Below are 16,228 nucleotides of genomic sequence, written 5' to 3' on the forward strand. Positions count from 1 at the left end.
CTTTCATGTCATTGACAGACTCTCCAATACAGGTTTTATTCCCAATTATGGTGTGTTAGGTGAGGTTCAGACTAATCCAAATAGTGCAGCCAGAATGCAAACCAAGGTCTGTCTGACACCAAAGCCTTTGCCCTGTTTCTGGACCACACCGCCTCTATCCTCAGCGACAACCTCCACGACCTACCCCCCATGCCAAGTCCAGCAGACGTGGCTTAGGGTTATTCCTAAGAGGGTATTACAGAACAGGAGGCCACATATGTAATCATGTCCCACATATCAGTGGTACTGTAAAGGGAAAGAAAAAAGATACCACTATGTGAGAACGCTCCTAGAGCTGCTGATCTGCAATAACAAAGCTAGCTGGCCAGATGGGGTGAGCAACTGCCTTTATCAACTGAGGGAGAAAAGAGCTATTGGAAAATAAAATGTAGTCAGCTGTAAAAATTAAACCATCACTGATAAAATGATTTCTACTGGAAACTGTTTCTGGAAGGGGGTGGGAGTAGGGGTTCCTTCAGCCAGAGTCAGGATAGGTTAGGTTGTCTTTGAACAAGGCAGACAGGTCCCCTGCAGCTGCTGCAGGCAGGCCCACAGCTGGCACGTTGGGAGCCTGGGACGTGGGGATGCCCTATTCTCCGTACTGATGATTCTTTATGAGAGCGTGTCAGGACACACATGGATGGCATCGCATATTGGGAACCTGGTCACTAAGGTGTAAGAGAAAGCATGGGCTTTGGGTTGTTAACCTAGCTCTGCTACTTCCTGCTGATGAGATCTTGGCAAACAGCATGAGATCTCTAAGCGTCAGGTTCTTTATCTATAATGTGGAAACACATCTACTCTAACTTCCAGGTTGTTGGGGAACTAAGCGATAATGCACTGAGTACAGTGCCTGGCATAGAATCGGTGCTCAATCAACAGACGGCTGCAATTATGATCCTGGCTTCGCCACTCGGTGGTTGTGTGACCCTGGCCCAGTCATGTGACTCTCCAAGCCTCAGTTTTCTTATCTTTAAAAGTGCAATTTAAACAAATGAAAGGTTTGTGAAGGCTCCTGGCGTTATGTATCCCCAAAGTGGCAAAAAACATAAACTGAAAGTAAAATGGAAGCTTTAGCTATGGGCAGAGGAAGATGGCTGAGATGCTGAAATGGAGGAGTCCCAAAATACCTGGGCCCTCTCTCCTGAACGTCCCACCAGCACATCCTTCCAGTCCCCTGCACCCAGCTCTTTGACCTTCACAGTCTCCTTTGCCAGTTTCACGTCTTCACTCACCCTCACATGGACCCCTCCTCAACCCTTTTCTCTTCCTATTTTCATCTCTTTCCTTAGGGAACAGCACCTTAACACCTGGGATTTGCCAATAATCTCCAAGGGTCAGTATGTAGCTCAAATCTGTTTATGTATTTCCACTTCCAAGGCCTCCAGCCTGACCCAGGCCAACCTGAGCCCCTGCATAGACTACTGTCATGGCCTCTTAACTGGTGTCCCAGCTGCTGCAGCTGGAGAAACTTTCAATATGTAAATCAAATTAGGTCTCTCTAGCTCAAAGTCCCACAGTGGCTTCCTGTTACTCTTTGGATAAATTAAAAAAACAAAAGAAACAAACTCTTCACATGCCGTGTGAAAGCCCTGCACAGTCTGGCTCCTGATACCTTTTCCGTCTTACCGGATACCGTTTGGCCCTTTGATTCCCATATCCCACAATAACGTTCTTCAAACACTCCCAGCTCTTGCCTGTCTCAGGGCCTTTGCCTATGCTCTTCCTGCTGCTTGGTATATTCATTCTCCAAACCTTCATCTAAGCAATTCCTATTCCTACCCCTACCCGAGAAATCTAAACTAGGTCTCTTGTATGTTTCTCTAGGCTACCCTCTTCTTTTCTTTTCTTTCCCATAGTGAATATGTATCATTTACCATCATAGATTACAAATACAGAAGGTGCCCCAAAAATGTATACACACGACTTGTATTCATCTTTTGTTTTCGGTATATATTGAGTATTACGAGTTTCATACATTTTTTCCTTTCTTAAAATGTGTATACATTGTTTTGGCACCCTCTGTATATTTGATGACTGTAAACTTAAGAATCTATCTCAAGATTTCTCAAGCGCATCTATAAATTTCTTGAAGGCAGGAAGCATGGCTTTTTTACATACCAAAGACACTAATGCCTGCCTAGGACAAAGGCAATTGGTAAAATGCTGGTTGAATGAGAAAATGGGCATAGGGTCTCCATCTGCCTGCAACCCCCTGGACCTGTTCCTCCTGTGCACCCCCTGAAAGCATCATGCCTATGGCTTTGAGGCTTAACAAAATAGGCCTTGTTCCTCGAGGGCCGTAAACCGGCTGAACCAACCCTTTTCCTTTTTCCTCAGTTATACGGGCAGCTTCTCCTTTTTCTCAGCCTTGCTTCTAGCCCATGGGAACCTCAAGGTGAAGCACCGTTTCTGCCTCATGGCTGCACCTAAATGCCCAGGCCAGGCGAGAGTACACATTAACAGATTCTCCATGGATATCTGTTGAGCCAACCAGACTCAGTGAAGCCGGTGACAGACACTGATGACCCCATATTCATTTCCCCTCTTCCTGAGAGAACCCTAATTTTGTTTAGGGTGCCAATGTAGGAAGCTGAAAATACTCACTTTGTCAGACTTCCTTATAACTCTGAGTGTCCAAGGAACACAGGTCTACCAAAGAAATGTAAGCTGAGTGTTTTAGGAAAAAATTGGCTTCTCTGCTTCCTTCCACTTTCTCCGTTTTCCTGCCTGAGATGCAGACATGAGTTCTGAAGATACAGCAGCCATCTTAAGACCAAGAGGGGCCAAGCATGAAAACAACAGCGGGAGCTGAGGATGGCAGAACATGAGGGTGGAAAGAGCCTGGTCCCTGGTACCTCTGCTGGGCTGTAGAACTGGCCCTGGAGGGACACCCCTAGACTGAGAGTGTGCATGAGAACATGAAAACGTCACTCAGAATCTGAGGATCTTGTTCTTTGCACACTAAACACATTTCTAACTATTCCCAAGAATAGTTAGGTACCAACTAATAGGTACCAAGCATTAAAGCTAGAGACAAGCTTTAATGCTTGGTACCTAATGTGTCTTTGAGGTACCTTTTCTTCTTTCTTGCCCTTGAGGTCCTAGGTCCCAGAGAACTCAGAAGGTTCAGTAGTCCAAGACAGAGCCCAGGGCAGAGGATGGGGGTGGAAGGATGGGGGAGAGGGGAACCCTGCCTGCCCTATTGTCTTCTGTGACAGGGACAGCTGCTGGCAGGGCTAGTCTCCAGTCTGCAGATACAGCTCTCTGATACTCCTAGCTCTCCTCCACTGAACAGATTTTTGGCCATAGTCTGTCTCCAATGTGCTGACTTGAGCATAGCCTACAATTTCATTCCCCTTTTATACCAGACTGCTCCGAATAAATCACTGCTACCAGGGAAAGGTGAATTGATAGGGCACTTTTCCAAAGAAGTGTTTCCCATAGAAATTGCACAAAGTGCTGCCAATGTCTTTTACACGAAGGTTAATTGATTATTGAGAGACCTTGATTCTTCATTGCTGTATGATATCTTATAATTCAGAGGAAGGGGATATGGGGAATGGTGAAGGCAGCGCTTATTAAACACTGAAAATCATTCCTCAATCACTTTTCCTAGTTTCTTCTTTGAAGTAGTGCAGGTTTTGACACAAATTACAGTATATAATATCAGGGATTTTTCTCTCCAGATCCTTGCAAAAGCACTACAGGCTAATGAACAGCAGTCTTAACCAATCAAAGCAAGGGACACACAGAAACGGCACTGTCCAGTGGTCTTTGGAAAATCATGAAGGAGACAATTTAGATGATCCTTACAAGATAAAAGCTTATGTGGAATTATCTATTCATACCTAGGATAAAGAGGAATGGGTTGTAGGGACAGCAGATAAAAATACCACGAGTGTCACTGAACCAGTCCTTTTGCCCGTCCTTATTTTCCCTTTCCCCTTTTTTTTTCTCTCTCAGGAAATCACAAAGCTCAATCCCAGTAACCTCCTCTGGTTACATAAACTAATGGACTCCTGTTCTGGGCCTCATAAGATAAACCCTGTGGTTCTAATCATTTTAGTCCCTGCTCCAAAGCCTGCAGAATGAATTTCTTCCTTAGGGCAGCATTCAAGACTCCCCTGAGGGATCGCTTCTCCCTTTCAAAGCATCGTGTGCTCTAGTCAAACAGAACTGCTGGCTCCTTACAGCCAGCAATCCTCTGCCTGCCTGCCTTTTGCTCACGCTGTTCCTGGTACCTGGAGTGAGCCCCTCAACAACCCACCGACCCCGTTTCTGTCTTTAAATGTGAAGATTCCATCCTTCCTTTAAGGTCCCATCAAATGTCATTTCATCTAGAGAGCCCTCCCGGACCCATCCAGCTGGATATACTGTTGCCTTCCTGGCACCTTCATGGCCCTCGGACCAGTGCCAGGACTGACCTTTCTTTCTCCTTTCCTTGGATTAGACGCATTTACTGCGTAAGGGCTCCCTCTCCTTAATCTAGACCATGAGTTACTTTTGCCACAAACCATGTCATGCCTTCTCTGTATCTCCAACTTGGGAAAGAGCAGGAATGCAGCATTTGTTGGATAAAGAAAGGAGGCAGGAGGGAGGGAGGGACTAAATCTGCTTCTAGCCCTGGACACAGAAGAGCTCGGTTTACAGTGGCTGCCTGGGCATGAACAAAAGGACCCCTCTCTTTAATGTCCTCAGAGCAGGAAGACCAGGGCACATTTCTCATAAAAATTACCAGGGTTTATGTTTTCTAACAGTGATTCTCATTTATTTCCTCTGGGTTTCTAAATCCACTGTGGGGCACCTCTGTTATTTCCCAATTTGGCTTACAGTGCCACAATGTCATGTTGATCTGTCCTTTCATGCTTCAGCATCTTGTTGATGCTATCTGGAGCCCCCCAACACTGCAATACTGAGTTGTTAGGTCTTGGGGTTGCAAGCAATGCATATGAAGATATTTTTGTTTCTCAAGTTTTGGATGCTGTGAAATATTTTTTTCATGCTCTTCTCAATGACTTCTCAAGAAAACTTCCTGGATTGATGTAAGATGCTTACTTATGTTGGAGGCAAGAAGAGGGAAATTATATCCCATATACTACAAATGGAAATAAAATATTTAACATTATCATAGCAAAATAGTGAGATACTATGGCACAGTGGGAAGGGCCTGAGATTTGGAGCCCAAGTTTCCATCCTAGCTCTGCCCTTAGTATCTGTGCTTTTGGGAAAGTCAATTAAACTCTCTGAGCCTCAATTTCTTCATCTATAAAGTTGAGATCAGAGACAACTAAGGTGGCACAGGTAGGTAAATGCTGTATTTACCTTCTCTCACAACCACATCAAAATTACAACAAATCTACAAAACAACCATTATTGAGAAGCACCTAAAATCAAGCTGAACTGAAGCCTTTCAACTAAGGACATATAGAAGAAGCCACCTCTAGACTGGAAGCAATGGCAGAGACGAGGCATGGCCTGGTCCCACACCCGCATATGACCATTCAAGATCAGGAGGGCTATTTTGGCTGTGGAGGTCCCCCCATTCCCTAAAGGAGCGAGAGACCCCAGCCCTAACTTAGCCCAGGGTTCCAGTGCTGGGGAGAGGAGTCCCCATACTTTTTGGTTGGGAAAAACAGCGGAGATTGTGACGGAGTGAGGCAGTGTGGCTGCACTCACACAGTCTCCTAAAGGGGCCTCCTCCTAAAGGGACTACACGCAGACTTACCCACCAGTGGAATCACTCGCTCCGAGCTCCAGCGCTGGGGCAGCAGCTGGAAAGGCGGCAGGGACACATGGTGGGGAATTGAGTTGTCTGGCTTAGGACGGGGGCTGGCGACGTGGCTTTCTCCTGGACGGAGGAGCTGGCAGAGGCCATTGTTTCTTTGTTGAGCCCTCCCCCCTCTTCCCAGTGCATGAACACAGGTGGCCACCATTTCTGAGTCTCCACTGTTTCGTTCGTTCTGCCCTGGCAACTTGAGACCTGGCCCTGACCAACTTTCGAGCACACCCAGGCTGCTTTCAGTGTCTTTCTCATGCAGACCGCTTGCCTTGGCTCAAGCTGCACTTTCCTAGAGTCTCTCAAAGGTTTGCAGAACCCTGACAAGTAGCATCTGGCTTGAGCATGTCTTGTACCTCTGGCTGAGTAGCCCTAAGCTGGCACTAGTGGCAGCCTGCCTTGGTTCGCAGCTTGACCTCTCAAAGGCACTTCCAAGCATGGCACGAGCAGCAGACAACTGCAGATTTATTTCTGGTTCCCGTTAGGTGGCCCCGGGTGGGGCACAGGCTGTGGGTGAAGTAGCCCTACAGTGGATCCCCTCCAAGGTGGTCCTGGGGCTGGCACCCCCAGTGGCCAGCTTCAAAATGAGCTGGAGCATTACGTAGCTGTCCCCAAGTACGACACACCTAAGGGGTGGATTGGGCAGGCATCAGAGTTCTGCTGAGGCAGATCCTGCTCTGTAGGGTCAGCCCCTGCACAACAACACTTACACTGTAGTCAAGGCCAGACCTCGCAACCAGTGAGCCCAAGGGTCAGTCCCTCACACTGATGTGCAATTATCAACCAAGGCTCAACTACAAGAGGAGGGCACACACAACCCACACAAGGGACACACCTGGAGCGTGTGGCTCAGGTAACTAGAAAGACTGCACCAGCAACCCCACAGAACAAAGCTCAAGAAAAATAACTAAGCAAAATGGAGATAAGCAATCTATCAGATGCAGGGTTCCAAACACTGGTTATAAGAATGCTCAATGATCTTATAAAAATGAAGATGGAAACCATGAAAAAGAACCAGTCAGAAATAAAGGATATAATAATGGAAATAAAGGATATATTACAGAGAATCAACAGTAGATTAGATGAAGCAGAAGAATCAACCAGCAATGTAGAAGATAAGGTAGCATAAAACATCCAACCAAAACAGCAAAAAGAAAAGAGAATCCAAAAAATTGACGAGAGTTTAAGGGGCCTCTAGGACAATACCAAGCGTACCAACATTCACATTATAGGGGTACCAAAAGGAGAAGAGAGAGAGCAAGGAATTGATAGCCTATTTGAAGAAATAATGACAGAAAACTTCCCTAAGCTGGTGAAGGAAATGGACATATAAGCTCAGGAAGCACAGAGAGTTCCAAACAAGATAAACCCGAAGAGGCCCACACCAAGACACATCATAATTAAAATGCCAAAGGTTAAAGACAAAGAGAGAATCTTAAAAGCAGCAAGAGAAAAGCAGTTAGTTACCTACAATGGAGCCCCCATAAGACTGCCAGCTGATTTCTCGACAGAAACTTTGCAGGCAAGAAGGGAGTGGCAGGAAATATTCCAAGTGATGAAAAGCAATGACATACAACCAAGTTTGCTCTACCCAGCAAGGCTGTCATTTAGAATTGAAGGACAGATAAGGAGCTTCCCAGGCAAGAAAAAGCTGAAGGAGTTCATCACCACCAAACCAGTATTACAAGGACTCCTACAGGGACTTCTTTAAGATAGGAGAGGAATTAAGGATGGGTGAAAGGGGAAGGGATTAAGAAGTACAAATTGGGTGTTACACAGTAGTCATGGGGATGTAGGGGACAGCATAAGGAATATAGTCAATAATATTGCAATAACTAGGTATGGTGCCAGATAGGTACTAAATCTATCAGGAGGATGAATGGGGTTTGGGTCAGGGTGAAAAAGGTGAAGGCATTAAGAAATATAAATTGATAGTTAATACATATGGAAATATAATCAACAATGTTGTAAAGATCATGTAAGGTGCCAGATGGGCACTGGACTTATCAGGGGGGTCACGTCATAGACGGTGCGGATGCCTGATCACTGCGCTGTACACCTGAAGCTGAAGTGGCATAATACTGAATGCCAACTATAAATATATAGGTATATATAGTCACGGGACGTAGAGTACAACACAGGGAAGATAGGCAATCGTATTGTAACAGCTGTATAAGATGTCAGAAGGGTAGTAGCTTGGGGGGTGGGTTATCACTTTATGAGGGGTTTAAATGTCTATTATGTTGCTTTGTACACCTGAAACTAATAAAAAAAAAGTTGAGATCAAAGCACATATTTTCTAAGGTTCTTATGAGGAATTAAATTACATCCAGAAAAGAACTAAGCATGGTTGTCCAGTGGGCACTCTCTAAATGTTTGTTGAATGAATGAACAGGTGGAAAACAGAAGTATAATATGGAAAAAAAGGGGTTTGTTCCTGGGAAGGAGGCAGATCCCTAAAGAAGAAAGATCAGAAGCTTTGGCGTCAGACAGATATAAACTCAAGTTCTAGCTTTTCTTTTACTATTTCTGGACCTCAATTTCTTCATCTGCAATAGGAAGTGATAATAAAAATAAGAATAATCACCTCATGGAGTTACTGCAAGGCTTAAAGAATGTACTTACAAGCCCTTTGTAAATTGCAATGGTAAATTACTTTTTGGCTACTGGTATACAATGGAGCCAGGACCAGAAACAACATTACCTTCAAATTCTGGATCTCCATACGTGGGGAAAAGACAGTTCTTTCTGGAAAGAGCTGCCAGATTTTATTCTAAGACTTGCTTGGTTTTAGTGGTGTATGTGCGTACATGCGTGTGCACATGTGTGTTGTGTGGGGCGACCTGCGGGGTCTCTGCTCCCACTCCCCACATAAGAACGCAGGATGTGGTGAGGCCAAAAAGGAACACCCACGGAGCCATAGGCAGGGGAGTCACACCACTATGGTCTCACTGGAGGCTGGGTTCACACGACGTGCGACTTGCTGTCGCTTTGCTGCCAACCGACCAACTCTCCTCAACTCTCCTCCGTAGCTGCAGCAGTTATATTAGTGGCCAATGGCTCAATGGTTACAGCTGACGACCAACCAGCCACAGCTGATGGCCATCTACTACCCGAGCCAGCACCCCTCCACGTGAGGCCGAGAGCCTGGAAACTGCTCTCTATGGCTCTATCCCCACAGTGTGTGTGTAAAGGCATCTAATTCAGAGGAAGCTCTGTCAATATCAGGTCTCTATGTGCATATATTTGTATATACAGTTTGTAAAGTGCTTTTAGATTTTTTTTCAAGGCAAAAGATAAACTCATTTAATTTGAGATCATCAGCTGGATTGCATTAAATGGAGGGAAAAACAAAAATGTACACCATCTAGCCATTTGTTAAATTAAACACAATTATTTCTCCTGTTACTTAATTACAAACAGACGTAAATACTCTGGATTTTGACATCTCAGATCTTCTTAAATTGTAGCCTGCATTTCAACATGTAACGAAGGGAGGGTCATATTCCAATCTGCGTGTTGAGCAAACCTGAGAGTTACCATTGTATATTGGGACCATAATGACTTCACTAAAACAAGACCTAAACTTTTAATTAACCTGCCAAGACAAATTACAACTCAGAGCTCACAGGTAACAACCACAGACAGCTGAGACTCAATGCCAGAGACTCTTGGGGAGAGTTGGATTAATAGCAACATCGGAACTGGTCTGTTTTTGTATTAAAGAAGAAAAGGTATTCATTAAACAATCATCGTAGCTTGAAGGCAGACAGACAAGTCAGAAAGGCAGCAAGAGAAAAGTGGAAGGAGAAAGAGATGGGAGAGAGCGTTAAGGACTTCCATTTCTGGAGTGCACAGCGCCCAAAGCTTGTACCCAGCACTTTGCTCTCTCTAGTCTTCACAACGGGGATTGCAAAGTACTATTACTACTTCATTTTTCAGACAGGGACAATGAGTCCCAGAGAAGTAACGTGACTGGCTGAGGTCACACAGCTAACACGGAACAGAAAGGGAAGGATGGAATGGAATAAGGTGCTCAGAAGGCTTTTGTTTTCAAATCGGAGTGGACAGACCACCAGGATTCCCTGGGCTCTACATCCGGCTTTACTGTGTCATCATCATTCCTGGGGAAAAGGCCCAGGAATGGAGATTGTAAACGAGCTTCCCAGGTGATTCCTTTGGACAACATTTGACAGTACTCATAAGATAGGATAACCTGTTGCTACTCAAAAAATGTGGCCCACACCTGAGCAGTCACCAGGTGCTGGTTAGAAATGCTTAATCTAAGGACGGCAGCCAGGCCTGCGGAAGCAGAATCTGCATTTTAATAAGACACCAAGTGCTTCTTAACTCTGAGAAGCACAGGGTGGCCTATCTGCTTTAAAAGACATTATAGGGTGAAGGGAGGTGAAGACAGATTTCATCATTTAGGTGAGAACTGGAGAACCAGAGGGAAAAGCAAACCCATCTCCTTAATTATGACAAAGGCAGGTTAGCAGGCTCTGACAAACCAAGAGTTGGCAAAGGCACCTGACTGTACCTACATTTTATTTCTCTAAGTTGTACATCTAATTAAAAGTCATTTTCTTTGGGGGTTTGTATTAATATCCTTTCATATTTATGCTCGGTTATTACAAATAAAGAATCCTCATTAGTTCTGAGCAAGCATGATGTCCTAGCTACTTGGGGAACCACGCCGAAGAGAAATCAGGCTGAGACCATGGAGCTGTAACTCAGGCACCACTAATGATGTGCTGATAATCATGTCCCTCAATCGGAGCTGCCATGTCCAGAAAGAGGAAAGAAACAGGGTCTGGAGTCTGGCAAACCCCACAAAGTGACAGCCTAATTGGCGGTAAGGACCAGCCCTGGCTCTCCAGTGACAGGGAAGGGGGCTGCACCGTTAGCCTTGAGGTCACAGTAACTAACCGAGCTGCAGCCTCAAAGTCCAGAATCGCGAGAAAGCAAGAGCTGGAAAATTTAAGTAATTTGTGCAGGGTCAAATCATAGGTTAGTGGTAGAGATTCCCAACTGAGCATACTTTCCGCTCTACCTCAAAAGTCGGCGTTCAGGGAGAAAACCACAGCCTGCCTACAACTGCCAGGCCTGCGGCTGCTGACAGCCCTTCCAATGGGGGTTGAGCGAGGAAAGGCTGTGCTCACGCTCATGCCCTTATTAACCGAGTGACACTGCACACGGGGGGCTGGCTGGATGTTGGGGAGGCAGAGGAGACAAAGTCAAAGTCCCTGTCCTTTGGGCACTCGGGGACCAGCAGCGGGGACACACCCTTCCACTAGGACAGCGCAAAGGAGCACTTCCTACTCAGAGCTGAGGCAGCCTGACGGCCCCACCTCCATCACTTTGCCAAGAGGGTAGAATATTGAGACTGCAGTTACAGCAGAAGCTCATAAATCATGCCCCGTATTTAATGGAAAGGTATGTTCTGCCTCAGTAATAAGGGCAAGATTGCAAATAAGGGGAAAATGGCCAGAAAATAACTACTGCTGTTTGGGGGGGGGGGGGCGGGAATGAACCAGAGACTTGCAAGAGTGTCAGGGGTCACATTGCAAGAGTGTCAGGGGTCAAGGACCAGATTCAGAGGTTTTTATTCAACTCTGTTTTTCGTGCCATCGGGACAGAGTCCCAGCCAAGGATGAAGGCAGAGGTTTGAGGTGAACTCTGTAACCACATGTAACTTTTCATGAAGCAGAAACCCCATTCCCAAGCATTCCGATGAATGACATTTTGTCGTTCTGCAGTGTTTTATTTTCCTTAGGAGATTTTAATCTCCAGCTTGTGTCTTAGTGCTCCCCATGTAAACTCAGAAAATATTGTTTTCTGAACTCCTGACCACTAAGTCCTACAGCACATAGTGGCGATCTCAGGAGGAGACAATGTCTGAGACATGTGTGGGCAAAGAAGAGACATTCCTTAGAACAGGATGCCAGGCTCCCGGGACCCACGTACGCTAGTGAGGTGGCCAAGGGGCTCAGCCTGAACTGAGAGCTGTAGCCCCCTCCCACTGTGAGGGACAGGGAAGGGGTTACGCACTCATGTAAAACATCAGGACAGCTCTGTTCTCAACAAAACCCCATTCTGACGGATGACATTGTTCATCCAGCCCTTGGCACTGCCATTCGCACTCTCTGTCCAAGCTTTTATCTTGTTTTCTCATCTGCCAGGGCTTGTTGGCTCCAAAAGCAAAACAAAAACAAACCAACAATAACAACAACAAAAAACCCCCACAAAAATGCAAATAACAAATCAGGGAGTTGAAGCAAGGGACATTATAAACTACATGAAGGTGTCAGAGAAGTGACAAGAAAAGAGGCATTGCCTCCATGTGGGGCTGGTCATCCAGGGTTCCTGTCTCTTTGTCAGTTTCCCCCCGTGGTCTTTAAACACAGCTGCTGGTCCACACACAATGCCTCAGACCACACAAGGAAGGCAGTGGGCACCCGCCTTGGGCTCAGATCCTGGGAAGCCAGATGGCCTTCCAGTCCCTCACAGAACTTCCTTCCCGCGTTTCCCTACTTCTCACTCCCATTCCTTGCCCAGCAAACCTGGTGAGGTTTGCAGACTGCAAGTGGCCTCCACAGTGCTGGGCTAGCCACATTCCCCTGTCAGCGTCAGCCTCCAGCACCCCCAAACGTCTTTTCTGCAAAGAGACAATATCCCACAGACCCCAGAGGGGTACAGGTGTCTTACCAATGGCAGTGGTGAGAAAAGAAACCACTTCAGACTCCTTCCCGTCATTGTAAAAAGCCAGGTGCCAGATGCCTGAATCCAAATACTGGATGAAGCCGGTCTCGTGGCTAGAGGGGGGCACGACTCCCCGAGACTGGCGCTGGGGACCCTCCAGGCTCCGTGCCTCCTGGGTCAGGAGCCTCCTTCCATCCAGCAGCTCCACAAAGTCAAACTGAAGGACAAAGAGAACGTAATCAGCAGTGGACCTGCTTCACCACAACACTGGCTTCTTTCTTCAGGCTTTTCCTGGAGAGGACCCAAGGAAACAACCTGAGATGGGCAGAAGAGGCCAAAGCCACAGGAAGGAGGATTGACCCACTCCAAGTCCTCCCCAGACTCTATTTTTTGGAACAGTCTCTGTGAATGCAGCATAATTAGTGGATCTTTTTTGGTCTCCAGTGGTGGGGACATGATCAGAAACCCAGCCACTGAACGACTGCCTGACCTCTAACTCTGTGTGAGTAATGGCGGGAATCCCAGGGGTCGAGGATTAGGACTGGAGCCCTGGATAGGCCTTCCATGTCAGTCGAGTGCAAATGAAAAGCTGATTTTTATCTATCTTCCTTTTGTCAATGATCCTTTCTAAGCACTCCAGTTTCAGGGAGCAGTTTTAGGGGAACTAAACTGGATTAGCTTGAAACTCTTTCGATAGATGTTGTGTCAAACACAATTGCCAGTTGATGAGCTTGCCAGTGTGAGACTCCAGAATTAACAACAGATAGGTGGTTAAGTTCTGCTGGTATACTAGCAAGCAAACCGAGCATGCACCCATCTGTCTATCTATCATCTATCTATCTATCTATCTATCTATCTATCTATCTATCTATCTATCTATCTATCTATCATCTATTATCTTTTAGAAAACCAAGATAGATATACTCATATTTATTCTATCCCAACATAAAAGTGTCTGGAAGCATGAAGTCTAGGACCAGCACTGCAGTTCTATACAGAAATCAGGGGCCCAGGCTCTCTCTATTTTGTTGTGACTCCATCCTGAGCAAATGTGTCTATTTAGCTTTTACCTAAAATGCTTAAATGACTACTGGGGCTAGGAAGACTGCATTTGGCCTGGGAATGTCTGCTGGGTACCTATGATTTATGTTACTCCAATCCCAGAGCTGGGAGGACCTTACAAAAGTTTATTCTTTCCCTATCGTGACTGGTAATATGTCAAGCATCCTGGAGGAGTTTTTTAAGTGTTTCTGGTGCACATGTGTCTGAGTAAATGTGAAACTCTGAAGGAGAGGAAGAATGTAAGAGACTAGGGAAGTAACATTTATTCTAAGTCAGGTCCTGCACTAGCTGCTTTATAAATGTTATTCTTAATTCTTCTCAACAGCCCTGATAAGTGGGCATCGTTATCACCGTTTGATAAATTAGGAAACTTGTTCTGAGAGGGTAAGAACTGGTCTGAGGTTTCACAGCTGACAATGAGAAGACTGAAACTCAGGTCTGTCTGACTCCAAAGCACATGCTTCTTTTCTCTAGATTACATTTCCTGGATGATTTAACTTAGGAGATTGGGTGATAGCAGAAAGGCTATTGAGAGATTTCCTAGAATTCTCTCTTCTTAAAAAGTCCCAGGAATATAACCCCACTCATGTGAAAGGTAGGGTCTGGAGAGAGGGCAAATGGATCAATGGGCTATAAGGATAAGGATCCCAGTTTAAGCATTAGGCATCTTGACTTTGGGTAGGTGGCCCTGGAGATCAGCAGGGCCTATAAGGTTCCGGTTACCTGTGTATGTGAAGGAGGAAGGCCTTTTCTGCCATAAATGCCAACCAGAGCTGCCTTTCCCAGAGACACATTGAACTTCAGATGCACAGGATGGTCTATGAACACCTGAGATCTCCAGAAAGTACCAGGAGGAATCTTCTGGGAAGCCCGTCTCCCCACGTCGATTTCTCCAGAGTCTATAAAACTGTCTTCTGGAAAAAAACTACTTGGTTTTCCTACCAAGACACAGGGGAGGAAAGACATAAACATGATGGTTAGCCACCAGCGAAATAAGGGCTCAGAGCATCCAAATCAGCAGGGCTCTCCTCTCTCTTGCACCGCGCTCTACAATCGTCTGCTGCCACCCTCCAACCCCCACGACTCCCTACTGAAGAGTAAGAACGTCCAGAACTTATTCTTTTTTTCCAGTGATCCTCAAATTGTTATGCTAAAAATATGCATTCTTCCAAAGCAGTATGGGTCCTCCCCAAGGGCCATCTGTTTACAGCATAATTCCACAGCTGGTTAAGACATATTTTGATCCTAAAAATAATCATTTGTGGTCACAAGAGAATAACTCGTGTGTGTGTGTGTGTGTGTGTGTGTGTGTGAAAAAGCGTGCATGCTAAAAGAGGAAGGATCGAGGAAACAAGTATTGTTATTAAATTTCTAACTCAGAATGGTCCCCCCCACCCGCAGTGGGAAGCATGACCTGAGTGGAGTAAGGTATTTTACAAGTTTACTAGTTTACGTATGTATTATTAGAAGTCAAATTCTGAGGCTGACATATGTGGCTGAGGGTTTGTGTTGGGAAGAGGGGTAGGATTGGGAAGGATGAGGAAAATGGTACTTATGAAGGAAGGAAAAATGCTTCTTTGTCTAGGATGGAGGTCTTTAAATATTTGTGTGCTCAAAGTGGGTAAAGTTGAGGGACTTTCTCAAGTTCAGGCATAAAGCCTATGATCCTGGCCCCCAACCCTGTACGCTGCCGATGGGGTAGTCAGGAGTAAGGTCTCTTGACCATTTCTGTCACCAATCAGGAGAGTGACCGCTATCTGGGGGCACCTCCCCCAGTACCAGGAAGGAAGGCTGCTTATCAAACTTCCTCTATTTAGTAATTAAACACACTCACATGTGAAAAATATAAACCCTAACTTCCTGCCAGACATTGGCCTTCTGAGGAGTCGGGAGAGAGCGGGAGACTCCCTGCTGTTAGAAGACCACTGTAGGATGATGACAAGCCATAATCAAGTCAACAGACTACATCTTATTTGTCATTAGAAAGCACCCCCTGGGTATCCCAGTTCCAAGTCTGTTGTGTTGCTAAAGATGTGAGGAGAGACACTTTCGAGAACAAGAATCCATTTGTAAAGAAAACACGTTTATGGGAACTCTTTATAAAAAGCACTTGGGGAATAAGAAATTAAAATGTCTTTTTTTTCCCTAGCTTTGTAAGATTCCTTACAAAGCACATTTAATGACGAAATGGAGCTTGGCAGGGCATTGTTGTAGTCATAAAATATTTTACTGTTTTAAATAATAAAATTCAATTTAAATGTTAAACTTCTCCATATGTTATCATTCTCTTATAAACTCTGAGGCAGAAACATCAGGTTTTTAGCTTCAAACCATTAAATGTTATTTTAATTAAAAATATGCCAACAAAAAAAAGTTAAAATGCATGCTCTCAGTAAAAGTACTGCGAGTATTCTGTCATTAGCATGGGAAAGAGCTTGCATCTAATTCTTTTATGCACAGAATGTGCCCCAGACTTTTACCTCGGAAATGCAGACACAAACTACTACACTGTGGTTCACAGTTCAGAGACAGAAGCCAAATTTACGAAGCGTTAAGATGGAAGAGAATTACTTTCACGTTCCTCCTTATCTGATTTTTGGGTCCCCAATACCACAATCCTTTTAGAGTCCAGATAGAAAATAGTAT

At 45.3% G+C, this 16,228-nt stretch overlaps 1 protein-coding gene across 11 annotated transcripts in view; it reads right to left on the minus strand.

Moving 5' to 3' along the window:
• Positions 1–16,228, minus strand: part of TENM4 (teneurin transmembrane protein 4) — a 985,233-nt gene that overhangs the window by 172,165 nt on the left and 796,840 nt on the right. For all 11 annotated transcript variants that reach the window (XM_081062099.1, XM_081062105.1, XM_081062104.1 and 8 more), the window contains 2 exons: positions 14,306–14,520; positions 12,527–12,737 (listed from right to left, as the gene is read on the minus strand). In XM_081062099.1, the coding sequence (XP_080918225.1) occupies positions 12,527–12,737; positions 14,306–14,520 (426 nt within the window). The remainder of the gene's footprint in view (positions 1–12,526; positions 12,738–14,305; positions 14,521–16,228) is intronic.

Source organism: Rhinolophus hipposideros (genome assembly GCF_964194185.1).
Source record: "Rhinolophus hipposideros genome assembly, chromosome: 10".
NCBI lineage: Eukaryota > Metazoa > Chordata > Mammalia > Chiroptera > Rhinolophidae > Rhinolophus > Rhinolophus hipposideros.